Genomic DNA, 27,220 nt, shown 5'->3' on the forward strand with positions numbered 1-27,220 from the left:
GGGCTGGGGGGGCACTGTGGATGGCACTGTTATAGGGTGGGGGGGTCTGTGGATGGCACATATATAACAGTGCCAGCCACAGATCCCCCTGTAACAGTGCCAGCCACAGATCCCCCCCATAAGTGTCTGTCATCCACAGATCCCACCATACTATTTACAGTCGCGCGAAATGTTTTCTTCTTCCTAGGGGGGGCATGACAGAAAATAATTAAGAAGCACTGCTCTATAGGAATCCAAAGAGTTCCATATCTGCATTCAGACCCCTTGGAATAAGGGAGTCGAACTCAAAGATCCTCTTTGATTCACTTCTAGACATTCAGAGGATATGGTTCCCTCCTCTCCATGGATATTCAACTTTCTCTATTGCCATATATATTAAACTAGATGGGTCGCTCTTGTGATAATCCCTATAATGTTTTTTTTATATTATTTATGTGTTCTGATATCCTTTTTTTTAGGGTACGTTTTGTTCGACCTATATATTGTTTATGGCATGGGCATTCTATCAGATAAATCACGTTTGTCGAATCACATGTTAGGCCCTCTTTGATATCCAAGGAGAATGAATTTTGGGTTGAGCTTGCTTTCAAAATCTTTTTAGGGAATGTAGTAATTCTACAATTAGAGCAACGTCCACATCTATGAAAGCCTTTAAAAGATAACCAATTTTGTTTTTGTATGCCACGTTCTTTATTCTTTATAGAAGGTGCTACCTTCAGTCCCAAGTTTGAGGCCCTGGTATAGGTGATCTGGGGTGTATTAGTGAGTATAGGTCCAATTATCTTATCTCCAAGCAAATGATGCCAATATTTCCCAATGATTCTCTCCATATTTTTGTATTGTGCATGAAATGGTAAGATCATTCTTATTGTCTCATCATTTGCTTGTTTTTGCCTGGGGACAAAAAAAATCCTCTCTGTCCATTGTTTTAACCTCCCCCAGTGATTTTTCCAGATAATGGACTAGGTATTGTATATCAATAAATTGTTGTTTTAGGGTTTCTCTATTACAAACTGTTGGTCCTTAGTGCAGTTTTGTTTTAGTCTCCTGAATTGACCCTTGGGAACGTTAATAAGCCACCTCGGTAGGTGGCAGCTCGTATATAATATGTAGCTATTTTTACTCACCGATTTGTGGTGTGTGCTACATATTAATTTATTTCCATCGACCCTGACATCAAGATCCAAAAATTGGATATTCTTCATGTCAATTGTAGAGGTAAATTTTAAGTTCAGGTTATTTGTGTTTATTTCTTCCAAGAAGGCAGTAAGGGACGTCATCGTGTCCTGCCATATGAACACAATGTTGTCTATATTATATATATTTCGAAGGACAAGCGGTCTATAGGAGTGGTAAAGTACCTCTGCGATTTTTACAACTAACGCTAAAGTACCTTTGTGATTTTTACAACTAATATTAACTCTTTAGCTCCACCCTGGTGATCATTATATGTACTTCTGAATACAAACTATCAAAGACATTGATACATTTGGGCTCTAGAGACTTAATTCAGCGATTTCTAGGAGGCTATATGTGTGATTTTAGAGTATTTTATGCACTTTATGTCAATTTTATTGTAAGTTTTATGCAACATGTTGTAAGTGTGATATAAATATAATATTCTCAGACACTATTTTCTGATTCTGTCTATTTGATGCCCGATATTGAGTGATGCACCCAACTTTACCTCAAAGTTTGTAATCTATCAGCAATAGGGAGTGCTGTGCGGCAGTGCACCTATTCCACTAGTAAGCAGTGAGTGAGCCACCAAACCTTTGATATTTACAAACTGTTGATTCCACCTCTCACTGTATATCCGCTATAGTTTGTCCTTGAATAAACATTTTCTTGAATTTTTGCAGGAGCCACGTTGCGCAGGAACCAGACACAGCTCTGTACACTGTGCAATACCCCGGAGTAGCTCAGTCACTGGGACAGCACAGAGCTTCCTGCCAAAATGTTGCTTAAACTCAATGGCACATATTTACTAACCCTATATATAGTGTATACTTACACTTTCTCTGACTCTATACCAACCATTGAGTATGAGACTTACCTTATGCCAAAAAGTTAAAAATGTTGCATGTAGACCAAGCCCCTTCCCATTAAGCCAAACCCCCTTGTTGGGTCAAGTTCTATTAACCTTGATTTTACCAAAATCTAGGTGCTAGGACAATAGTAAATGCGAGCCTATAATCGAAGATAGATGTTTTTTAGCATCATGTTTTCTGGCTATAAGAATGTATGTGTAAGGGCTCATGCACACGTGTTTTTTGCCCGCATCCGCATCCGCATCCTGTGTGCTGTCCGCATCCGTATGTCCGTTCCACAGCCCCGCAAAAAAGATGTCCTATTCTTGTCTGTTTTGCAGACAAGGACAGCACCGTTCTACAGAGGGCAGGACGCACATGGCACAATCACAGTTGCACTTACGGCCGCTCAGCTTCGTAGGCTCATAGATGGGTGCAAGAGGTTACGATGACATCACCATGACCTTCTGCACTACTAGATCACGCTACTGGGGGCACCAAGAAGGGGAAGCATTATGTATAACTGGCACTGAAGGGGGTCATCATCTACTGGGCACCAAGAGGGGGAAGCATTATATATAACAGGCACTGAGGGGGTCATCATCTAATGGGGGCACCAAGGGTGGAGGGGCATACATATAGCAGGCACTGAGGGGGTCATCATCTACTGGGGCACAAACGTAGGGAGGGGGTAGCATTTAAATATAACAAGCACAGAGGGAGGAGCCATCTCATCTACTGAGGGCACCGGGGGGGGGGGGGGAAAGCATTAAAAATAACTGGCACTAAAGAGTGGGGCAGCAAGGGGGGAGAGCATTATATATCACTATCACTATTACTAATGAGGGCAGTCTGGAAGCACTATTACTAAGGGGGGGGGGGCGCTATCTCTATGACACTGTTTAGTCTGACAGTATAGTGTTTGTGGGCATGGGGGAGCACAGCGGGTGCAGTATTGGGAAGAGCAGCAGGATGACAGTGGCCTGTATACATTTGGGGGCTGATCTGGGGTCTATAGAACTTTGGGTGCTGATTTGCAAAATCTGTAACAGTCCCCCATGTACCATATAGTGATAATTGTGTCTTCTTATATAGCAGAGGTGGCTGCACACCCCTGACCAAAGACGTCTGCGTGTGACGGTGTGTACCCCAAATGGAAAAGAAAAGGGAAGTGAAGAACTCAAATCCGTGGAGACGTTACCTGTCAGTCACTGGATCTGTTCTTGACTGCTTCTTTTAAAATGTGTTTTAATATCTTAGTAAGGGCACTTTAAATTGATAATTTTTTGGGAGCAGCCGTCTAGGGCACCAAAATCCCTTGTCCTGGCCCTGTATGCATGTACGTAAATTGAAGCTCATAGGCTTCAATGCAAAATGTATAAGAGGGCCCCGTACCTACTATGTGCCATTTATGATACCAGGGCCCTTTTCTGTAGGAGGGATGATGTTGGGACACCTCGAGGGCTTGGTGGCGACTGCTACATGTTCACCCCTATGGCTACACTCCTGTGCATCTAATGTGATGAAGGTATGTAAGAAAAAATAAAGCAAGATTGTATGTTAGTGTAGGACTTAGTGGCCCAGCTAAACACCAGAAGGCAGTATGTGTGAATAAATGTATGTATGTAGGCAGGGTTGCACCTAGCGGTTCTGACACCCGTCCCTCCCTAAAAGCCAATTTCTTAACCTAACCACCAGGGACGGATTGGGAACTTAAAGTGGCCCTGGAAAAAATTCTAAAAGTGGCCCCGTTTTGTAGTCGCGTCCAAATTGATGGAAGGCAGGGCCAGCAATACCATATTATGTCAGATTATACCACCCCAACACAGCCAAACACCACAGTCCATCACAAAATACTGCCAACAGCACAAAATACATCCCCAAAAACTTCCACTGGCCCCCTGCGCTTCAGCCCACCGGGAAGGTCTACAGCCAATCCGCCCGCTAACTTCCCTTCAGCCCATGGCCCTTCGGCTGCCCCTCTCTGGTGCCTCACCTGGCCTCATTGGTGGTGCACCCCTGTATGTAGGTATATATATGAAGGATGTAGGTATGTACACATAAATGCATTCTGTACGTGTACATGTATAACATATATGGCTACAAGAGTCAGCTATAATAATGCTATAGACCTGTCACCCTGCCGGGCACACTACTGCACGTGACAGGACGCCCCACTACAGGAGACAAAAGACACGGAGGCTCTAGGACCGAAGTCTGGGAGTAAATGCCTCATCGGCCACGCCTATATAGTCAACTAACCCCGCCCTTAGTAAAGTTTGAGAATGTGATTGGTTCAGGAAGGTTGGCCTCGCCCATGGTGATGCTCTGTCACCTCTGATGGGAAATGCTCGGCAGTTGGAGCCCGGCCTGTACCGGGAACACAACAGGGTTGTCAGCGGCTCCGGGGAGTGTGGAGGGCGGCATAGCGTGGTACACACGCCCGGCCTGTTCACATCAACGTCCCTAGCAACAGCCTGAGATAACGGGTTAATGCCGGGGGGATACGGGCAGAAGACCGGAGGGGAGCGCGGCACCGGAGCCAGGGAGGAGGCAGGTGAGACCGCGCCGCGCATCTTCCGCCGCCACATCCAGCCGCTGTGTCACTCCATACCCGCCGCACTGCCGGCCATCCTCCCCGTCACCACCCTGTCTGCACCTCTCTCCTCTGCCTGGCATCCTCGCCCCCAGCCACTGTCTGCTCACCGCTGGCATCACCCACGCTGCTTACCGCTTTTCCTAGTGTCACTGCTAGTCCACACGGTACAGCCTGGCATCAACTCTCCCTGGCAACGCTGTCACCCCACATTGCTCATCCCTGTGCTTGGCATCACCACCGCACATTGCTAACCCCTCTCCCTGGCATCGCTGTCGACCCACAATGCTAACCCCTCTCCCTGGCATCGCTGTCGCCCCACAATGCTAACCCCTCTCCCTGACATCGCTGTCGCCCCACAATGCTAACCCCTCTCCCTGACATCGCTGTCGCCCCACAATGCTAACCCCTCTCCCTGGCATCGCTGTCGCCCCACAATGCTAACCCCTCTCCCTGGCATCGCTGTCGCCCCACAATGCTAACCCCTCTCCCTGGCATCGCTGTCGCCCCACAATGCTAACCCCTCTCCCTGGCATCGCTGTCGCCCCACAATGCTAACCCCTCTCCCTGGCATCGCTGTCGCCCCACAATGCTAACCCCTCTCCCTGGCATCGCTGTCGCCCCACAATGCTAACCCCTCTCCCTGGCATCGCTGTCGCCCCACAATGCTAACCCCTCTCCCTGGCATCGCTGTCGCCCCACAATGCTAACCCCTCTCCCTGGCATCGCTGTCGCCCCACAATGCTAACCCCTCTCCCTGGCATCGCTGTCGCCCCACAATGCTAACCCCTCTCTCTGGCATCGCTGTCGCCCCACAATGCTAACCCCTCTCTCTGACATCGCTGTCGCCCCACAATGCTAACCCCTCTCCCTGGCATCGCGGTCGCCCCACAATGCTAACCCCTCTCCCTGACATCGCTGTCGCCCCACAATGCTAACCCCTCTCCCTGGCATCGCTGTCGCCCCACAATGCTAACCCCTCTCCCTGGCATCGCTGTCGCCCCACAATGCTAACCCCTCTCCCTGGCATCGCTGTCGCCCCACAATGCTAACCCCTCTCCCTGGCATCGCTGTCGCCCCACAATGCTAACCCCTCTCCCTGGCATCGCTGTCGCCCCACAATGCTAACCCCTCTCCCTGGCATCGCTGTCGCCCCACAATGCTAACCCCTCTCCCTGGCATCGCTGTCGCCCCACAATGCTAACCCCTCTCCCTGGCATCGCTGTCGCCCCACAATGCTAACCCCTCTGCTTAGTGTCACTAAGACCCCCACACTGATTATAACTCTGCCTGGCATCACACACTGCTCTCCCCCACTGCCTTGCATCGCCATTATCCGACGCTGCCTACCTTGCTGCCTACCCCTCTACCTGGATTAACATTTATCCTATATGGCCTACGCCTGGCATCATTGTCCCGCAATACAAATTTTTCTCCTAACATCCCAACATTGTAGTTACACTGCCTGCTCTCTGCTCTGCCTGGCATCACTGTAATCTGGCACCACCTGTCGCTCCACGCTGCTCAGCATTCACCACATTCACCATACATATTGGCTGCCATCAGATTGTTACTCCACCCATTAGCTTCACACTTCTGTCTGGCATCTCTGCCCCCACACAGCCCAGACTCTCACTAACAGGCTGGTGCCTGGCATTCTTATTACTTCCTATTCCTCTTTTCATTTTGCCTGGCATGTTACCAACCCACTGACTGGTAATCCCCATCCTCTCACTTCAGCTGCCCCTTGTGTGGCATTGTTATAACTGTTCACCCACGGTTTATCATGCCAGTGATGGAACATGCAGTAGTGGTCTGAGCACCTGCTACAGTGCCTAGTGCCAGTCTAGCCTGGTACCCGATGTGCCATTTAGTACCATATTGTTCTATTCCTGTTCTCACATCGGCACCACAGGGACTGGCATCTATTTCAGTTTAGCCTATTAGACTGGAGACGGTAAGCAGGATATCACCAAGTGGCAGCCTGGTCGCTAATCCCGCCCCTTGGCATCCTAATTACCACATCTGTCTACCTAATCAGTGACGCAGGCTGGAATGGTTCACCCTTCATTGCCTGGCATCTTGGTCTTCTATGCAGCTTGGCCGTTTATTCCCTCCTAAATTACAAAGCAGCTGTTTGTGCTACCTGACTGGCACTGATTAATCTCCTCCAGTTATATACTGGTATACCACATGCCCGTAGCTCACCTGGCATCCTGGTGCTTACAAGTCTGTCTGATACGATGCCTTCTAGCCACATAAATGCTGCCCATGCCTTGTGGTCAGCCTTTCAGTATACACTACGTATTGGGGCATTGTGATTGTCGGGGTACCATTTTCTGCGACCTTCAGCTTTGTTCTAGTGCAGATTGGTTGGCACTTAAGTGGTGCTTGGCATTTGCCTGTCTGATAACTGACTGACTGGGCATGGTTGCGTTGATCAGAAATGATTGCTTTGTCCCTCTAGGCACAGACTAGTCATTAGTTTGCTGTCAGTGAATAGTAACTTTTCTGTTCACAGCCAAAGGCTGAAAACTACACAAACAGCTGAGAGTTGGTTGCATTGCATCCAGTCCAGACAACCCTCTGTAACGTAAAAAGGTTGGCAGCACAACCCTCCGCTGTCCTGATACTTTGTTGCAATGTGTCGGTGCAGGGAAAAAAAGTATTCCAGACTTGTAATCTCACAAAGTGTTATCTAGACTGTCTGTAAATGTAACAACCCCCCATCTGTGAGAAATATTAGGTCAGATCAGTTTTACAGCCCCTGAGTGTAAACAAGAAGGTTCCTATTCATTGACAGCAAGCAGAGATCTTAAAATGATGAGAAACCAGAACACCAACTATATCTCAAAAATTCTGAACTGTTTATTGTGCATTTACCTAAGGCCTCCTGCACATGACAGTATTTTTTAACGTCCCGCAAAACGTGGTTCCGTTGTACCGTGATCCGTGCCTGTTTTTTCTTCTGTGGGTCTGCCGTGATTTTTGGAGGATCCACGGACATGAAAAATGAAATATAAAAAAATCTAAGTCAAGTTTGCTATTGAAATGATAGGAAAAAACTGACACGGATCACGGACGCGGATGACAATGTTGTGTTGACTTGAATGGGTCCGTGAACCGTTGGCCGTGAAAAAAAATAGGACAGGTCCTATTTTTTTCACGGCCAGGAAATACGGATCACGGCTGCCAAATGGTGCAGTTTCCTATTTTTTTATTTTTTCCACGGACCCATTGAAAGTCAATGGGACCGCAGAAAAACACGTTAAACGGGACAACGGCCACGGGTGCACACAACGGTCGTGTGCAGGAGGCCTTATACTGGGTGGGAAACCCCTATCTTCCTGGTCACCTGCCTCTTCTGATTGGCATGCCACTCACCTTGGTACCTAGAATGGCACATTGTGTTCTACCTTTGAATTTTCCATGTGGCAAACCGGCGCGTAATCATTATGGTTACCTCCCCTGGCTCCCTTGCCTGTCTCTGTACAACCTGGTCACATGGGATAAGACGTCATCACGAGAGCCTGGCATGGGACCGGAGAAGCGCCAGGGGAGGTGATTATCCTTTTTTTTTTTTTTTTTTTCCCTGACGCAGGCAAATCTTTACCAAAATCTGCACGATTTGATGAGGACTTGCATCTGCAGATTTTCATGTGGATTATTGCAGAATTGCAGTGGATATTTTCTGTAGAAATTGCGCAATGTGTGCACGCTGACTTTTTTTTTGCGGAGATGCCATATATCTGTGCTAAGTAAATTGCAGAATATTCTGTTCTTATTCTTTTTTTTTTTTTTCTTTCAAAAAGACTCGTTGAAATGGGTCTGCTGGAAAAACGGAACGTGTACAAACGCCATCAATTTAAAATCTCGCCTCCTTGACAAGGAAAGCAAAGCTCTGTGCAGGAGCTGTGCTTGGTATTGCCACCCAGACCCATTCCCTAAACTGAGACTGATCCTTGTGACATCACTGGTCTAGGAAGAGGCCACAGAGCTCACCGCAGCATCATGGCTTCTTCAGACAGCTGATTGGCGGCTGTTTCGGGAGTCAGACCCCCACCAATTAGATATTGATGACCATCAACATCCCGGGAAGCCCCTTTAAACACACGTCCGAGGTTTCAGTTGGTAAATCCTCGGATGGTCAATGCAGCGTAAAGAGGCTTCGCCTACAATTTTAAAATGTTATTTTATTTTCTGCCGACGTTGCCTCTGCTGCCCATGGTTATCCTAACACATGCCCATCGCTCATACTGTTCTCCAGCTGGCACCGACAGGCTGAACGTAGCGTGCTCTCAAGTCCATGTGTATGTGATGGTTTAGGTTGCTGCTTTCATTCAGTATATTACAATATAGAGGAGTAGTACACAGCTATACTGCGCCTAAACCACATGGGCACTGCTATATCTGTAGTATGCAGTAGTTGTCGTCAGTCTTGTTGGTAAAGGACCAATTGTTGCAGTAGTATTCTGATCATCTGGAAGCCACAGAACCATGTGATTCTGGACCATTGGACAGCCTAGCACAGGGGTCAGCAACCGCCAGCACTCCAGCTGTTGTGAAACTACAACTCCCAGCATGCTCCATTCACTTCTCTCTATGGGAATTCGGTGAACAGCCAAGCAAGTTTGCATGCTGGGAGTTGTAGTTTCACCACAGCTGGAGTGCCAGAGGTTGCTGACCCCTGTGCTAGGCTGTCACTGATCCAGAATGTCCAATGGTTCGGAATCGCATGGTTCTGTGGCTTCCAGATGATCAGAATGCTACCGCAACAATTGGTCCCTGATCCATGGCAAGTGTTGTGTGGGCTCTCCTTGGTCATCCTGTCTCTCGCACATTAGGTCTAGACCAGTGGTCAGCAACCTCCAGCCCCCCAGCTGTGGTGAAACTACAACTCTCAGCATGCACACTTGCTGTGCTGTTCTAGGAGCTCTTGTAGAGGGGTATAGAGCGTGCTGGGAGCTGTAGTTTCACAAAGCTGTAGTGTGGGAGGTTGCTGACCCCAGCCTGTTATGGTGCCTCACCCTAACGTATTGTTTGCTCTCCCTGCAGTTCCTCATACCTGTGATATCATCTGGCAGTTACCATTATCGAGAGCTGCCCTTAATCCCATTACATGCGGATATTATATGGACTCGTAGGTCTGGTCTCTCTCACCTCGTCAGAAGGTTCCGGTTCCAGCTCATGTATTGCAGAAAGAACAATTACCCTAATATATACTTCTAAGAACTAGAAGCAGTATCTACACATACATCTGTCATTCCAAGAAACAGTTCAGAACGAGCCCTTGTGTGGGTAGATGACATGAGGAACACCAGCCCGTTGTATCCTGAATTTATCCTCTGCAGACTCATCTCTGATTGTCTGTCCGTTCTTCCTGAGCTAGTGGTTGGCGGATAGTCGCTATGATGTCTCCCATACACAGCTTGTAGAGAAGAGGAGATCCTGCTCCCCTATCTCTCTGTACCATCCCCTTAGAAGCAGCAGCCTGGAGGACAGTATATCTCAGTACTGAGCTGTGTAGCTGTGAATCCAGTACGGGGTGAGATAGAAAACTTACTAGAGCCAGCAGCAGCATCTCTCTGTTTCAGGCTTCTTTCTCGCTCAGCTCCAACCCTTTCCATAGATTTCTATGGGCAACATGTTACCTCACCCTACAGTGAGCTGGTAGTCTATCTTTTTTTTTTCTTTCTTCAAGGCAGATTGTAGCTGTGAATTGAAGGGGTATTTCTGTTGTCAAGATATCCTCTATCCACAGCTAGGACCCCACTGATCATGAATATGGGTAAGCCGTACCCCACAGGGCCCCGAAATAAATGGAGCAATAGTCACCGCCACTCCATTAATCTCTACAGGAGTTGCAAAGTACAGCCCGTACCTGTGTGAAGACCGTGTGAAGCCCTTACCTGTGCTGTGAAGACCGCAAATTGCGGTCCACAATGCACAGGCACCGACCGTGGCCCATCCGCATGGGGATCGCAGACCTATTCACTTGAATGTGTCCGGCGATCCCTCCGTTCCGCAAAAAGATAGAGCAGGCATGCTCAACCTGCGGCCCTCCAGCTGTTGTAAAACTACAACTCCCACAATGCCCTGCTGTAGGCTGATAGCTGTAGGCTGTTCGGGCATGCTGGGAGTTGTAGATTTGCAACAGCTGGAGGGCCGCAGGTTGAGCATGCCTGAGATGGAGCAAGTTCTATATTTTTTTTTGCGGTGCGGAGGCACGGAACCCCAGGAAGCACTCTAGTGCTTCCGTAGTGTTCCGTTCTGCACCATTCCGTTTCTCCGGATTTGCAGACCCATTGAAGTGAGTAAGTCCTCATCCGTGATGCGGAATGCACACGGACCGGTGCCCGTGTATTGCGGATCCGCAAATGCGGTTCGCAATACAGCAACGGGCAGCACTCATTCGTGTGAATGAGCCCTAAGGCCTCTTGCATATAAATGGTTTTTTGTTTTTTTTTTTGTTTTGTTTTTCTCGTTTCGTTTTTTGCGCTCCGTATACGGAACCATTCACTTCAATGGATCCAGCCAAAAACCGGAAGGTACTCCGTATGCCTTCCGTTTCGTTCAAAGAGAGAACATGTCCTATTATTGTCTGCTTAACGGACAAGGATAGTACTGTTCTATCAGGGGCTAGGTGTTCTGTGGACTGCAAAATACTGAAAAAGCCATACAGTCGTGTGCAAGAGGCCTAATAGTTATGCCCTATTCTGTGGACAGTGGATAATGTAACAACCAGAATACCCCTGATTATTGCGAGAACTTGAGCTCCTTCTCCCTGGCTAAGAGTGGGGCGCTCTGTTTGGATGCGCTCGCAGCCAGGGAGAAGATAACCGCGCCCGGGAGAACTTCTAGTCCACGCCTAGTATAACAAAGTCTCCTCATTAGCATATGACGGGATAAAAGATACGGGGACCACAGCAGACGAATGGGGAGTTCTTTAGGAAAAATAAATTGCCAAGACATAACAGGGGGACGCACCCATAAGGCCTCAAGCACACGACTGTTGTGTGTTTTGCGGTCCGCAAATTGCGGATCCGCAAAACACGGATGGCGTACGTGTGCGTTCTGAATTTGCGGAACGGCACGGACAGCCATTGATATAACTGCCTATTCTTGTCCGCAAAATGGACAAGAATAGGACAGGTTTATATATTATTTTTTTTGGCGGACCACAGAACGGAGCAACGGATGCGGACAGCACATGGAGTGCTGTCAGCATCTTTTGCGGCCCCATTACAGTGAATAGGTCCGCATCCGAGCCGCAAAACTGCAGCTCGGATGCGGACACAAACAGCGTTCGTGTGCATGAGGCCTAAGGTAGTATAATTAAATTATAGATATCCAGGTGAAGGGTCCTCTTTAAGGATAAGTAAAAGTGGAGAAAGGTATTTTCCTGTAATAAGATGTATTTTATGTATTAGCTTGTGCTTTTCACTAATGTCAGGTTTGTTGAAAGGTAAGTGTATGTTGAGCTCACAGGTAGGTAGTAGGGGAAATCCTTCACCATCCCATCACCATTGTGTCTGGCAAAGCAGGTACAGGGTATAAAATAGAGCCTAGAAGGATTCTGATAATAGGAATTGCTATTTATCCAGTTCCCCAATTTTTTTGTAGGGTTCCCAAAGGGGAATTCAAGTGCCCTTGTGCCCAGTCGGCAGATATGCCATATGTCGCACTTATTTTACACTTACCTGGGCCTTATGGTTTTATTACTTGTCTGTTTACTCTTTTGCTTCCCAAGGGGAGAAGTTTACATTGTGTGTGGATCCTTGTAGCAATGCCGACTGACATGTCGGAGGCCCCCCTATTGTTTCATCTTATACACTGTATATGGACCCTCTTCCTTTGAGACCTTCCTATGGCCAGGACATACTGTATATTCCTGCGTATAAGACTACTTTTTAACACATGAAAATCTTCTCAGAAGTCGGAGGTCGTCTTATACGCCGGGTATGGTGGGCGCTGCAGTGCCAGGACGCCCAAATTATCAACAGAGAGAGCCCGGGCTATTGCCTTGTATCCCCAGCAGCTGAGAGCTGCGATGTAACCCACGGCATATGCCCCCCCCCCCCCTGCGCTGTACCTTGTATGCCTCCCCCCTGCTCTGTACCTTGTATGCTCCTTGTACCGCCATCCTCACGGCCGCTCGCATCTCGCTCCTACGCATGTGCGAGATTTCATGCGCCGAGCGTGGATACACGGGATCCTCACGGCCGCTCGCATCTCGCTCCTGCGCATGTGCGAGATCTCCGTGCGGCGTATCTAAGTGCGGCGCAGATGTGCATATGTGAATATGAAAAATAACATAACAAAAACATGTTCAGGGTATAGGTGGCACATGTTTAGGGTCTGGGAGGCAGGGAGGGAGGACAAGGAAGGTGGTGGGATGCAGGGATGGCAGTGGTACCTAGGGATGGCGGTGGGATGCAGGGATGGCAGTGGTATCTAGGGATGGTGGTGGGATGCAGGCATGGTGGTGGGATGCAGGGATGGCAGTGGTACCCAGGGATGGTGGTGGGATTCAGGGATGGCAGAGGTACCCAGGGATGGTGGTGGGATGCAGTAATGTACTGCTGTGTGTTGAAAAAGGGGTAGTCTTATACGGCGAGTATATCCCAAACTCTATATTTTCAGTGTAAAAGTTGGGGGTCGTCTTATACGCCCAGTCGTCTTATACGCCGGCATATACGGTACTACTCTATGCTAAGCAGGTACATGAAGCTGAGAGAATGATGACAGTCACTTCGGCTACATATACTGATGGCCTATCAGAACCGCGGGGGTCCAACTCTGCTCTCCAACCGATCCATGTGTCTTGGGCTGCCGCAGAAGGCTCCGTACGTGGTGGTGGGTGTGCCAGCATGCTGAAGCTCAGCCCGCATTTAGCACCCTGGCACTACCGAGTGTATGGAGCCTTCGCGTATGTTCAGACTGAAGATTTTGGGTGCGGGTTTCCGTGTGGATTCGGTGCTGAAAACCAGGCTGAACGTGCACTGTTTTCAATGGGAGGCCGTGCCACAGCGAGGATCTTTGCTGAGCAGTTTTTGAGACCGCGCCAAGAATTTTCAGGTCCATTATTGGCTTGGTTACCCTCAGTCGCAGCAGGAGCCTGCTCATGGTTTAGCGCCATTCAGTCGAGCCAAGCCTGCAGTAGATCCACATGAATACCCATGCCAGAAACCGCAGCACAGCGGACAAAATCCTCAGTCTGAACATACCCATCTACTTCCATCTGTACACTGCTGCTGCAGTCCCAAGGACTCGTCAGTGAAGGTTCTGGATGTTGGACCTATCTTAGAGGTTGCACTCAATTTTATTTTATTTTTTCCTGGAAGAGTTAAATTCTCTTATATACGAAGGAATACGAAATGAGGCCCTGGCCAGCTCATTTCAGACCATAGCTTTTTTTTTTTTTTTTTCTGTGGCCGGTGCCATATGAGGACTTATTTTTTTGTGGGGTGTATTGTGTTTTTAGTGACTCCATTTTGGGGTACATAACTTATTAACCTTTTGTTACCTTTTTTGGGTGATAATGGGGGGGGGGGGGGGAAAGCAGTTCTGTCATTGTTTTTCGCACTTTAAATTTACGACGTTCACTATCCTGGATAACCAGTGTTAAGCCTCATTCACACATCCATGCTCAAATCCGTGAAAAAGTGCTCAGTGATGTCTCTTTGAAGATGTCTGTGAAGGATCCGTGTGTGTGGTCCATGTGTCCGTTTTTTGCTGTCTGCGTTTCAAGGACACTGTGCAGCTGAAAAATAATTTTCAAAGCGTCACCTCCTAATGATCCATGAAACACGGATCGTGGCTGTGCACCCATAGACTATAATAGAGCATGCATCTGTGCTTAAAACACGGATGTGTGAATACACACATTAAAATGAATGGGTATATATCTGCCGTCTGTGGAGAACACGTACATGAAACACTGAGGTGTGAATGAGGCTTTACTGTTATTCTGTGGGTCAGTACGATTAGGGTGACAACAAATATGTATAGATTTATGTGAACTTCATTCTTGCACTAATGTAGCCATATATGTGGCTTGTTGTGGGGCGAGATGTAGTTTTCCTTGGTACAATTTTTTATTTTTTGGTACATGGGGCTTATTAACATTTATTTTGAGTGGCGGTGGTGAATAGGAAAAAAATAATTTGTTTATTGTACATTGTTCACGTGGTGGTTTAAATAACATCTTTAGTATACGTGTTCTGGCAAATATGGTGTGATGTCATATGTGTGAGTGTGCATTTTGCCATTTTTACTAAATAAAACCACTTTTTATGGTCAAAAAGGTTTATTTAAGAAAAATAACTAAAAACCTAACACCTTGAGGACCCGGCCATTTTTCACCTTAAGGCCTCTTTCACACGACCGTTTTTTTAAATTTATTTTTATGTGTAGACGGCCCATTTTTCCCGCGTTCCATATACGGAACCATTCATTTCAGTGGTTCCGCAAAAAAAAAACTAAATGTACTCCTTATGCATTCTGTTTCTGTATTTCTGCTTTTACATTCCGTTGAAAGATAAAACATGTCCTATTATTGCCCGCAAGTCATGTTCCGTGGCTTTATTCAAGTCAATGGGTCCGCAATAAAACGGAATGCATCCGTATGTCTCCGTTTTTGCAGAACCATCTATTGAAAATGTTATATCCAGCCCAATTTTTTTTGTATGTAATTACTGTATATGCCATACGGAAAAACGGAACAGAAACGGGAACACAACGGAAACAGCCAAACACTGAAAAAGCCATACGGTCGTGTGAAAGAGGCCTAAGGACCAGGCAATTTTTAGCAAATCTGACGTGTCGCTTTGTGTGGTGATAACTTTAAAACGCTTTTACTTATCCAGACCTTTCTGAGATTGTTTTCTCGTCATATATTGTAAAATTGAGTAAAAATTTTATTTTTATTAATAAAAAAAATACAAAATTTACAATTTGGAAGAATTAGAAAATTTCCAAATTTTAATTTCTCTACTTTTATAGTAGATAGTAAGAACTCCAAAAATAGTTATTACTTTACATTCCCCATATGTCTACTTCATGTTTAGATCATTTTGTGAATGCCATTTTATTTTTGAGGGACTGTTAGAAGGCTTAGAAGTTTAGAAGCAAATCTTGAAATTTTTCAGAAAATTTCCAAAACCCACTTCTTAAGGACCAGTTCAGGTCTGAAGTCACTTTGTGAGGCTTACATAATAGAAACCACCCATCGCTTGTGCGTTGCGCGAAAAACGCAGCATGTTCTATATTCTGCGTTTCTCACGCAGCCCTGGCCCCATAGAAGTGAATGGGTCTTCAGTGAAAAACGGAAGCAAGTGCGGATGCAGTGCAGTTTTTCGCTGATGGTTGCTAGATGTTTGTAAACCTTCAGTTTTTATCACGCATATGAAAAACACATCAAAATGCATTGCGACTGCATGGAAAAAAACTGAACGCAATCACAGACAAACCTGACTGAACTTGCTTGCAAAATGGTGCGAGTTTCACTGAACGCATCCGGAAACAATCCGCCACGCTTGTGTGACAGAGGCCTAATTATTTTTATTATTTTATTTATTTATTTTTACTTTCCCTAGGGTACATAGGTTTTTATAATGCACTGGCATACCTTATATACCAGTGCATTACAGCCTGTCACCATACCAGTGACGGGCAGTCTATAAGGCCTCTAGCACATGATCACATTTTTAAACATGTGGTGGCCAAAGACTGCACGATTTTTTTTTTTATTTTTATTTTTTAAGGTTATAGTTCAGTTTTGTGTGGCTGTTGTTCATCACCTGTTTGGCCACTCGTGGATATTACATTGTGTATCCCGTATCCCAAGGACAGGAGGGAGTTTTGTCTAGTAGAACTGAGTGAATAATCAAATTAAGCCTTTTTATTTAAATGTGATTCTGTTTTTGGTCAGGATCGTGAAATCGATGGTAGGTGGGAGGGGGATTCTACCACTGCATCACATCTAGGCAGAGTTTTATCCAGAAATGTGTCATAGCAGGAGTGCGCTGTTGTACGGTATTTATTTTGTATCTACAGTATATTCTCTCTTATTTTATTACATTTTTTTATTAGATTTGTAAACATTTTTTTCTTATGTAAATAGTTTTATTTCTTGTCGATGTGAGGAAATACAGGTGGATTGACTCTCCCTATTACCAACCCTCGCCTACCAAATACCCTCTGCCCCTTTAAGCAGGTGTTAACCACTCCGGCAGTGGAAATACTTCCTTCTTTACTGGCAGTAGATCTGGGGAGAGAGTAGATTATGGGATGTAGAATGTATAGATGGGATGTGAACAGTAGACAGAAAAAGAAATGCTGTTTGAGATGTCATTCAGTTTGTGTGGAAAGTTGGCAGTTCACATGGGCGCTCAAGCCTATTGGTATTGGTAGTTTCTCAGCAGGAGACCAAATTAGTACAGCTCGCTCCCTCCACACAGTTCTATTCAGTAAGCAAAGGTAATGACGCTGTTCATCCTGAGCCTCTTGTTTCATTAGTGGAACGCACTGTTGCACAAGCAGAACAGTTAGGGAGAGAGATGGTGGGACCTCTGCGTATTTAGGTCAGTAAAAGCTGGGTGGAAACCCCTGTGGGCATAGTAATGGGTGTCATCTCAGATGTGATTAACACAAGAGGGTTATGGTATTTGAACTGTTTGCAGATATTGACTTACACACAATAGGGATAAAAGTTGCTTCATGTCTCCAAAGTCACCAGAGATGTCATTAGGGCAAAGGAAACCCACACAGAAGACGGGCTGCTGCTTTTAAATACAGCCTCCAAAAATGACCCCATTTACTCTAAGCTCACAAAATCTGTATATAACAGAGTCGTTTCTGAGGCCGATGGGCTCTATCTACAACCCACTGTAACAGAACATTACTGTGCTGCAGTTTCTGTAGTGATTGTTCCGGTGCTAGTGAAACCCAAGTTGGGTCAAATTGGGAAACGTGAAATACTATAATGGAAACCCCCTCTTCATGTAAATGTATATTACAGCACGGCCTGCGGCTGCGGAGATGCTCTATAGCGGTCTATTACAGTTTAGGCTGTGTTCACATAGGCGCTTTTCATTTCCATTGTTCTGCTCCGTTATAAGAACAGAACAACTAAAATGATGGAACCACGGTTTTCATCAAATGATGGGAGCAAGTGGCCCCTGGCGGACACAACACCATTGACTATGATGGAGTCTGTTGGTTTTACCATTAGGTAGGTCATCATTTTACGGGACAAAACAGGCGCCATGATGCACTTTTGTGTCTGTTGTTTTTACTGTAACTGGATTTGTGACGGAGGACCGTGATGGCGTCTCCAACACAGATGTGAACATACTCTAACTTGTAGCCTATATACAAGGTTTAGGCTCTTTATAAATACATTACTTATCCTGTACTGATCCTGACTTGCATCCTGTATTATACTCCAGAGCTGCACTCACTAGTCTGCTGGTGCAGTCACTGTGTACATACATTACTTATCCTGTACTGATCCTGTGTTACATCCTGTATTATACTCCAGAGCTGCAGTCACTATTCTGCTGGTGCAGTCACTGTGTATATACATTACTTATCCTGTACTGATCCTGTGTTACATCTTGTATTATACTCCAGAGCTGCACTCACTATTCTGCTGGTGGAGTCACTGTGTACATACATTACTTAGCCTGTACTGATCCTGACTTGCATCCTGTATTATACTCCAGAGCTGCACTCACTATTCTGCTGGTGCAGTCACTGTGTACATACATTACTTATCCTGTACTGATCCTGTGTTACATCCTGTATTATACTCCAGAGCTGCACTCACTATTCTGCTGGTGCAGTCACTGTGTACATACATTACTTATCCTGTACTGATCCTATGTTACATCCTGTATTATACTCTAGAGCTGAATTCACTATTCTGCTGGTGCAGTCACTGTGTACATACATTACTTATCCTGTACTGATATTGAGTTACATCCTGTATTATACTCCAGAGTTGCACTCACTATTCTGCTGGTGCAGTCACTGTGTACAGACATTACTTATCCTGTACTGATCCTGTGTTACATCTTGTATTATACTCCAGAGCTGCAGTCACTATTCTGCAGGTGCAGTCACTGTGTACATACATTACTTATCCTGTACTGATCCTGACTTACATCCTGTATTATACTCCAGAGCTGCACTCACTATTCTGCTGGTGCAGTCACTGTGTATATACATTACTTATCCTGTACTGATCCTGTGTTACATCCTTGTATTATACTCCAGAGCTGCAGTCACTATTCTGCTGGTGCAGTCACTGTGTACATACATTACTTATCCTGTACTGATCCTATGTTACATCCTGTATTATACTCCAGAGCTGCACTCACTATTCTGCTGGTGGAGTCACTGTGTACATACATCACTTATCCTGTACTGACCCTGAGTTACATCCTGTATTATACTCCAGAGCTGCAGTCACTATTCTGCTGGTGCAGTCACTGTGTACATACATTACTTATCCTGTACTGATCCTATGTTACATCCTGTATTATACTCCAGAGCTGCACTCACTATTCTGCTGGTGGAGTCACTGTGTACATACATTACTTAGCCTGTACTGATCCTATGTTACATCCTGTATTATACTCTGTTTCGGCCACAATCCGGCCTTCATCAGACTATTACAAAAAATACAAAATATAAAGAGGGTACATTTATATAGTATCAGATATCATGATCGTTGTGAGACAATGGTATATACAACAAAAGTCTGCTGGTTGCCCTTGGAAACTGACGGGCTCCGCCCCACGCAGCAGTCAGTCATGTGACTGGTTAGCTAGGCCGCCGAGCTTCCATAAGGCGCTGCTCTCTGATAATCTGCAAAATGTCGGTAAAAGACGTAAGGACCCAGCTTTCCCTGAACTGCAGTGCTGCCATGTTATGTGGTGACGTATCCCTACAAATCACAGACTGAACTGGCAGTTCTGTAGCTCCGGAGCTAGGAAAAGGCGAGTTCATGTCTCTTTGGGTTGTAATGGCAGCCATATTGGTTTTCACCCAACTTTCCCAGAACCTGATATCCCATTAACAATCAAGGACAAGAAGTCGCACTGGTTGTGGACCTTTTATTTTTAACATGTTCTTTCCCTTTAAGTGAGATGCTCTGCAGCTTCCCGGTCAGGTAACTGATCTCACATTCCTCTTCATGAATGCAGAACGTGTTCGTAAACCGCCTGACAATGAGCTCACAAAGACAATGGCTGAGCACTCCTGCGTCTGCCTGCGAGCGCGCTCTATAGATCTGCTTCCCCCGCCCCAGCTCTGACTCAGCCGCTCTCTATTAATAAAAAATACTATCTGTAACGGACACTGACGTCCCCTGCCTCTTAAAGGCGCAGCGTGTGGCCATGTGGTCGGGAATGTTAGGCTACTATCACACTAGCGTTTTTGCTGGATCGCTCATGGATCAGGAAAAGCTTTCGCTATGACGGATCTTCATAGCGGAAAGGGAAAGCGCAGATGTGGAAGTAGCCTAAGAATGGTGACATTGCTGATATGGAGGGGCTCGTTGTACCTACTCATTATGGAAACAAGGGAGAGCGCACATCTCCGTTTCATTTTCCATTCTTCTGATCCGTCAGAAGAACAGGAAAAATGGATTCCGTTATACATTTGGCATCCGTTTGAGCCATTTCTGCGAGAGATCCGTTTTTTTAGATAGGGAAAAAATGCCTGATATGCAGTACTATTTTTCCATCTAAAAAAACGGATGGATCAGAAGAACGGAAAATGAAACAGAGTTGTGAACCCTCCCTAAAAAGGTTGTCTAGGGTTAGAAAAACTTGGCTGCCTTCTTCACAAACAGCACCACCCCTGTCCGTGGGTTGTGTCTGGTATTGCAGGTCGGCTCCATTCATCTCAGTGGGGCTGAACTGTAGTATCGCAAAGGAACGGAGAAAGGGGTTGAGCAGGGGTGCTGGCGACGGGTCATTGAATAAAGTATATGAGCATTTTCTCATTATACTTTGTGCCTCTATAATCTGTATGTCTGAATTGGCAGGGTTTTTATTTTACTGGACTGCAGAGCTTTTCCGTAGGTGAGGACCAGTGGTCGTCATTCATCTATTCGCTTGGGCCATGGCCAAACATCAGCCTGGGACTATCTTTGCCCAATGCTGTTGGTTCTGGATTATCGGACCTTTACTATATCATTCACGATTCTAAAGATTACGGTTTGTAAGGTCAGATCTGACTGCCCCTCCAGACCTTTGTTTTATCTGCCTGATGCTTCCGGCTTTAAATGTAGTAACGGACGACTGGCGTCTGATAAGAGGCGATTATTTATCACTGTGGTATTGGTGATGTAAAGGTCACAGTGTACCCCACTGTGCGGAGGGCGGCGTAACCCTCTTAAGAGCTAGTCCCCATATGCTGCAGGTACAGACACCCCGTGGTTTGCAGAGGATGACCCCCGATTTTGTATACAGACAATCCCACAGAGCTGGATCGGTAGAATTGTTCATTGTGAGCTTTCAGGTTCATTCATACACTATCCTAGGATGGGCACAACGCTGTACACACTGGAGCGTTTTTTTTTTTTTACCCATCTCTGCCTGTGTGAGCATGAGTGGTTATAGTTTGATAGAATAGCATTGTTCATCCTGAGCTCTCTGGTTCATTGGTATAATGCCAGAATGACTGTAAAGCTCTCAGCTCTGTGATGTATTAGGGTTGAAATCTTGTATAGACCTGATACTTCTCTTAGCTGAGGGTTTGTTACATCATATCCATGAGCTAAACGCATCAGCGTCACAAATCCTTGCGGACTTCTCCGTTCAGCTTCATTGAGCGAAGTGCGCATGCGCCGGCACTTCGCTCAACCTCCCGATGACCTGAGCCTTCAGGTCATCGGGAGGTTGAGCGAAGTGCCGGCGCATGCGCACTTCGCTCAATGAAGCTGAACGGAGAAGTCCGCACGGGTGCATTAGGCACAGGCCTGTGCGCACGCGCGGGATGTTAGAGAAGGAGGGGGGGGGAAGGGAGGGGGAGTCGAAGGCGTTGAAAAGGATTCGAAAAGGATTCTAAGGCGGCGCTGATGACAGCAAAGGAGGAGCTGGGCACGAGCGGCGGCATCTTGGAGACATGAGCATCCTCCTGGGCACCTTAATCTGATGAATGACAGGTTTTTTACACTAAATGAGCCTACAGATTTAGTTTATAAGACCACATTAGGAATCACAAGGGCTCCATGCACATAAACATATTTTTGAATGTGGGGGTCAAAAATTGGTGACAGAATCCCTTTAAAAAAAAAAAAAATTCCCCTTGTGCTAGAATACCACTTTATATCAGTTGCTTTAAAGGGATATTCCAGGATTGGCTTTCTGTATTTTTGAAATCCCCCACCCCCGGACCTGTAAAGGGGAAGTTTACTTACCTGTTCCCTGCTGATCGGTTCTGGGTCCCCAATTACCTTCACTGCTCTTTGGCCCCTGCATGTAAACTTCCATCATGGACAGTCGGGGAACCACAGAGCTCGAACTGAGTGGCAGGGAGTGGGCAAGTATTCTTTACCTTACGAATCCAGCGGGGAAGGGGCGAATAAAGTCATTAATGGAATGACCCTGTAAGATGGCTGCAAACTAAATACCCCTTCCCCTTACATGGATAAGGCCTCGTGCACACAACTGATGCAAAACGGGTACGGTTGTGAGCATGACTCCAAAAGACAAACAACCCCAGATGTCCGTAGTGTGTGAGAGAACTGATTTGGAGGTCGCCCTCCTAGTTAGGGTACATTTACACGACTGTGTGTAGTAATTTCCGTTTTGCGGTCCGCAAATAACGGAACTGTATGTCCGCATTTTGCGGACAAATGACTTCCGTTTGTGTTCCTTTTTTACGGTCCACAAAAAATGGAAGGAAAAAAAAAGATAGAGAAAACAAGAAAGAATTATTAAGGCCTTCAAAAATATGGGAACGGATCCGCAGAAAACGGATGACATATACGGAAACCATTCCGTATGTCACCCGCAATTTGCGGATCTATTGACTTGAATGGGGCTGCGGACCGATATGTGCGGACAATAGTAGGACAAGCTTCATATTTCTGCGGACTAGAAATGCAGATACACTGATGCGGACCACATACTGAACGTTGTCCGCACATTTTATTCACCCATAGAAATGAATGGATCCGCATCTATTCCGCAAAATGCGTAACGGATGCGGATAAAATAATACGGTCGTGTGAATGTACCCCTCAGCTTATGTCCACACCAGCGTTCGGAGCCGGAGGTAATATTTTGGCTCGGCGTATACAGGGGGCATTTACCTATACTGCAGTATACTCCAGACGCAGATCATAGTAATGGCCATTTATTTCCAAAAGGATATCTGGGATAATGTGAGGAATCGGTGAGGGCACAACCTTGAATATAGACGTGGCCAAAGCTGCTACCTTGTGTTGTGCCTGAGGGAGTGGAGCCAAGGAAGAACCTGTGTGTCGGGCTCCGCCCTCTCGGGCCCTGCACTTGGTATGACAGTGTATCTGTCCTGTCTGGGGGTAATATGTATGGTTTCTGGATATTATAAACCTAAGACAGATGTTTGAGGCTTCCAGGGGAAATTCCAGAATCCTCTTCTCATGATGTAATGTGTGACCTTGTAATTCTGTAGAAGTATGGGGGAATTTTTTAAGATTCCATAGCACCCCCGCCCCTTGCTGTGACTGTTAACAGAGTAACGTTAGTATTTAGATTTGACACCCATGGTGGATGTCGCCCAGCTTTGTGAACCCACTGAACGGCAGAATCCACATTGTTAGACCAAATGTTCTTGAACCAGGAGGCTCTGGATGAACATTGTTGCACGTCCCATCTAAGTTTTGCAACCTTTGGCTTCCTAGGAGAAGCTGCAACGCCCAGCCGTGTTATTTAGATTCCTCATCATTTTCAAGATCTGTACCACAGTGTCAGAGGTACTGGCATTCTGTTTTAATGAACCAGAAAGCACAGGATGAATACAATTATATAGTTGTATGCGGTACATGGTAGTTTGTAACATTTTGTCTAGTGAATCGACAGTTCCCTGCAGCTGTTTGGTTATGCTGGGAGTTGTAGTTTCACAAACGCTGCTGCTTTAGAACATGTAGCTTCGTTCGACCGAACAGACCAGGGATGGGTGAAACGAGGAAGCTATGGCTTGTGGGGTGGGAGATGACCTCATGGCGCCCGCAGTACTGGAGTGACCCCGGAAAGGTGGCATGTGGACACGGACTCACAGCAGCGCCCCCCCTCAATTATCTGTTTAGAGCTTTTTATGTTTTTCAGAGGTCATTTTCTAGATTTGTTTCAATGACATATAAAAAGATGGAGGATCCCAGGTGGTAACGTCTGGAGCAGACATTAGCGGTCGTCTGTCAGTGCAGCATTCCTCTGCCAGTGAGTCAGGAATTTCTCGTCCTCGCAGATAAAGGAATATGATCCACACGAGGCTTCTCCCCGGGGTTACACAGTATTCCGCAGACTTCAGGAACTCTGAGTCAGAGGAGCAGCCGAGAAAGAGGCTTTCACCAACGTCAACGCACTGTGACTTACTGGCAGCCATTTTGGATTGGCGATCTAGCTATTAAGCACTGGCGTAACTACAAATGACTGGGCCCCACAGCAAATTTTTGAAATACCCCCAGTCAAGATCTCTCTCAGACGAGGCCCAGCAGTCACTCCGTCCGTTTTTACCTACAGTGTCACTGTATATAATGTCAGCGTATAATACTGTTGAGGGGACCTTGACAATAAAATCTGTTAGCCCTCCTCCTACGGTGGCGTGATTGGCATCCTCAAATAGATGTATCATTTGGCATACTTGTACATACTATACGCACAACATGGCGGCATACGTAACTCTCTCCTGCTATCAGGATTTATTCCTTTATTTTTTCCCCATTGTTTCAAAAGCCTAAAATGTCACATACCAGTGGTGTTGGGGGGGACAGATTAAAGGGGTTTTCTGGGAGTAGAATATGTTGATCTGTCCTCTCATCAATATCTGATCATGGGGGTCCGACACCTTTTTAGCTCTTTGAAGAGGCAGCAGCGCTTCAGTGAGCGCGGTGGCCTTCTCACAGCATACACCGTGCTGCACATTACATAGCAGCTGTGCTTAGTATAGCAGCACAGGCACATTGAGTTCAGTAGGACTGAGCTGCACGTGACCACGAACGTGAGGTCACAGACCTATGAAGAGGCAGCAGCACTGTGGCCTCTACAGCTGATTGGCGAGGGTATCGGGAGTTAGATGCCCACTGATCAGATATTTATCACTTAGGGCTCATGCACACGACCATATTTTCTTTCCGTGTCTGTTCCGTAGGCAGACCATATGCGGAACCATTTATTTCAATGGCTCCGCCCAAAAAAAACAGAAGTTACTCCGTGTGCATTCCTGTTTCCGTATGTCAGTTCTGCAAAAAAATAGAACATGTCCTATTATTGTCCGCATTACGGACAAGGGTAGGACTGTTCTTTTAGGGGCCAGCTGTTCCATTCCGCAATGTACAGAATGCATACGGACATCATCCGTGTTTTTTGCGGACTGCAAAACACATACGGTCGTGTGCATGAGCCCTTATCCTGAACATAGGCCATCAGTATTGTGCTCCTGGAAAATCCCTGTAAATAGAGAACTATGTATGTGACTATTCTCCGAATGTAAACTAAGAATAATACACCACACAGCCACCCAGCTTTCCTGATCTCTACACCTATGTGTATAACTACGCAGATGAGCCAGAAAGCTGGGTGAGCACTTTCTGAGACCAACAGAGGACTCTGCTCTCTCTGCAGGGCCTGTGGGACGGTAGCCACAGGGCAGGATGCCACCTGGAGTTTACTGCCCAGTGGACTTCTGGGCCAAAGAGGAGAAGCAGAGCATTTTGGTGGATTTCCTACTACCGTCTGGCATTTACCTCAACTTTCCCGTGCCATGCAGTGCCAGCCTAGGAAATATCAAGGAGGTGAGTTCTACTGGTGTTATTCATGCCCATCTGAACTATATTTCTAAATTGTTTTTGTCTCTGGCATTAAGAGGCTTCATTGGCTTGGTGTGCCTTTTTGTTTCTATAGCAGCCGGGAGATATGTGGGTACAAGGGAGATCTGGCAAGAATGCAAATTAAAGAGGCCGTTCCTGACTTGGATTAGGCTACTTTCACACTAGCGGCAGGACGGATCCGACAGACTGTTCACCCTGTCGGATCCGGCCTGCCGCTAGTGTGAAAGTACCCCTAGTTGTATTCCATACGAAATAACAATTCTGGAGCATATCTACTCCTTTGCCTCTATGTTCTGTTCCTCTATTATTCCTGTTAGACGTTTATGAATAAATTGCCAGCTGGGTGTTGCCAGTTGTTGGTGTGTCCCAGCAGAGTCTAACGCTCTCCAATCAGTGCTGGCAGTGGGCACACTGTGCGGGGACGTGCATCTGTTTGCTAAAGGGAATGGTAACACCCAGCTAACAATTTAGCTATAAATTTATATAAGGAGTAATAGAGTTAAAGCACAACAATGCTAGTAGTTACTAAAACAGACATGTCAGGAGAGGTTACATATGGAGAATCCATCGAGGCTTTGTTGTAGTAGCATCTTTATTTCATGCTGTGCCGTCTTGACCCCTTTTCCTCACTTGTGGTAACAGTTACTATGGCAACGGGCGCAGCAAGAACCGCTCTTTCATACCCTTGGTCCATCCACGTCCTACGTCTTCACGTGCATCAATCAAACAGCAGAGCAGCAGGAGCTGGAGGATGAGCAGAGGCGCCTGTGTGATATCCAACCCTTCCTGCCAGTCCTAAGGCTCGTGGCCAGGGAGGGGGATCGGGCCGAGAAGTTACTAAATTCCCAAATAAGCTTGCTGATTGGCAAAGGTAAGAGCAGACCGCAAGATGGGGTGAGGGGGAGTACAAAGCTCCCGATTATTACTTATAATTCTCATCTGGTTGTGTTACACATGTTCACTTTAAACCCCTACACAGGCCTTCATGAATTCGACTCTTTAAATGACCTAGAAGTCAATGACTTCCGTGGCAAAATGCGCCAGCTCTGTGAAGAGATCGCCCTGCGGCGGCAGCACATGAACTGGGACACCTGGATGGAGTCCAACTTTCCTCTTCAGCTGGAGCATTCCTCCAAAGTGTTCGCAAAGACTTCTCAGAGCAACAAGACCCTCATGATCAACGTAAAGTTTGAAAGTAGCGAGGTAAGAAGCACAGGATCAGTCGCGACCGTCTGCGGGGGCCCAGAGTGCAAAATTATACCAAATTATATAGGATCTTTTTCAGGGGTGACTGGAGTTGCATCTGCATTGTTTACTCCATGGCTTGACCACTTGGAGTGGGAGGGCTGTGTTTGATACTGCAGCCTATTCTAGAGCAATACTAGATACAGCCACACTTGAACTGAAGGTGAACAGTGAAGTGCCATGGCATTTTTCTTGTGCTGATCCGAGGGTTCACAGTGGTTGAATCCCATCTGATCAAACTGCAAACCTCTCTCCCTATTTATAAGTCAAAAAGGACCTTATCATGGGTTCAGGTATTTG

General features: G+C 46.3%; 1 protein-coding gene across 1 annotated transcript in view; it reads left to right on the forward strand.

The window, feature by feature from the left end:
- The first annotated feature begins 4,372 nt into the window (after nt 1-4,372).
- Nucleotides 4,373-27,220, forward strand: part of PIK3CD (phosphatidylinositol-4,5-bisphosphate 3-kinase catalytic subunit delta) — a 37,451-nt gene continuing 14,603 nt past the window's right edge. Inside the window, exons 1-4 of the mRNA XM_044282035.1 lie at nt 4,373-4,587; nt 25,470-25,639; nt 26,318-26,546; nt 26,655-26,878. Of these exons, the coding sequence (XP_044137970.1) occupies nt 25,499-25,639; nt 26,318-26,546; nt 26,655-26,878 (594 nt within the window). The 5' untranslated portion in view covers nt 4,373-4,587; nt 25,470-25,498. The remainder of the gene's footprint in view (nt 4,588-25,469; nt 25,640-26,317; nt 26,547-26,654; nt 26,879-27,220) is intronic.

Source organism: Bufo gargarizans, chromosome 2 (genome assembly GCF_014858855.1).
Source record: "Bufo gargarizans isolate SCDJY-AF-19 chromosome 2, ASM1485885v1, whole genome shotgun sequence".
NCBI lineage: Eukaryota > Metazoa > Chordata > Amphibia > Anura > Bufonidae > Bufo > Bufo gargarizans.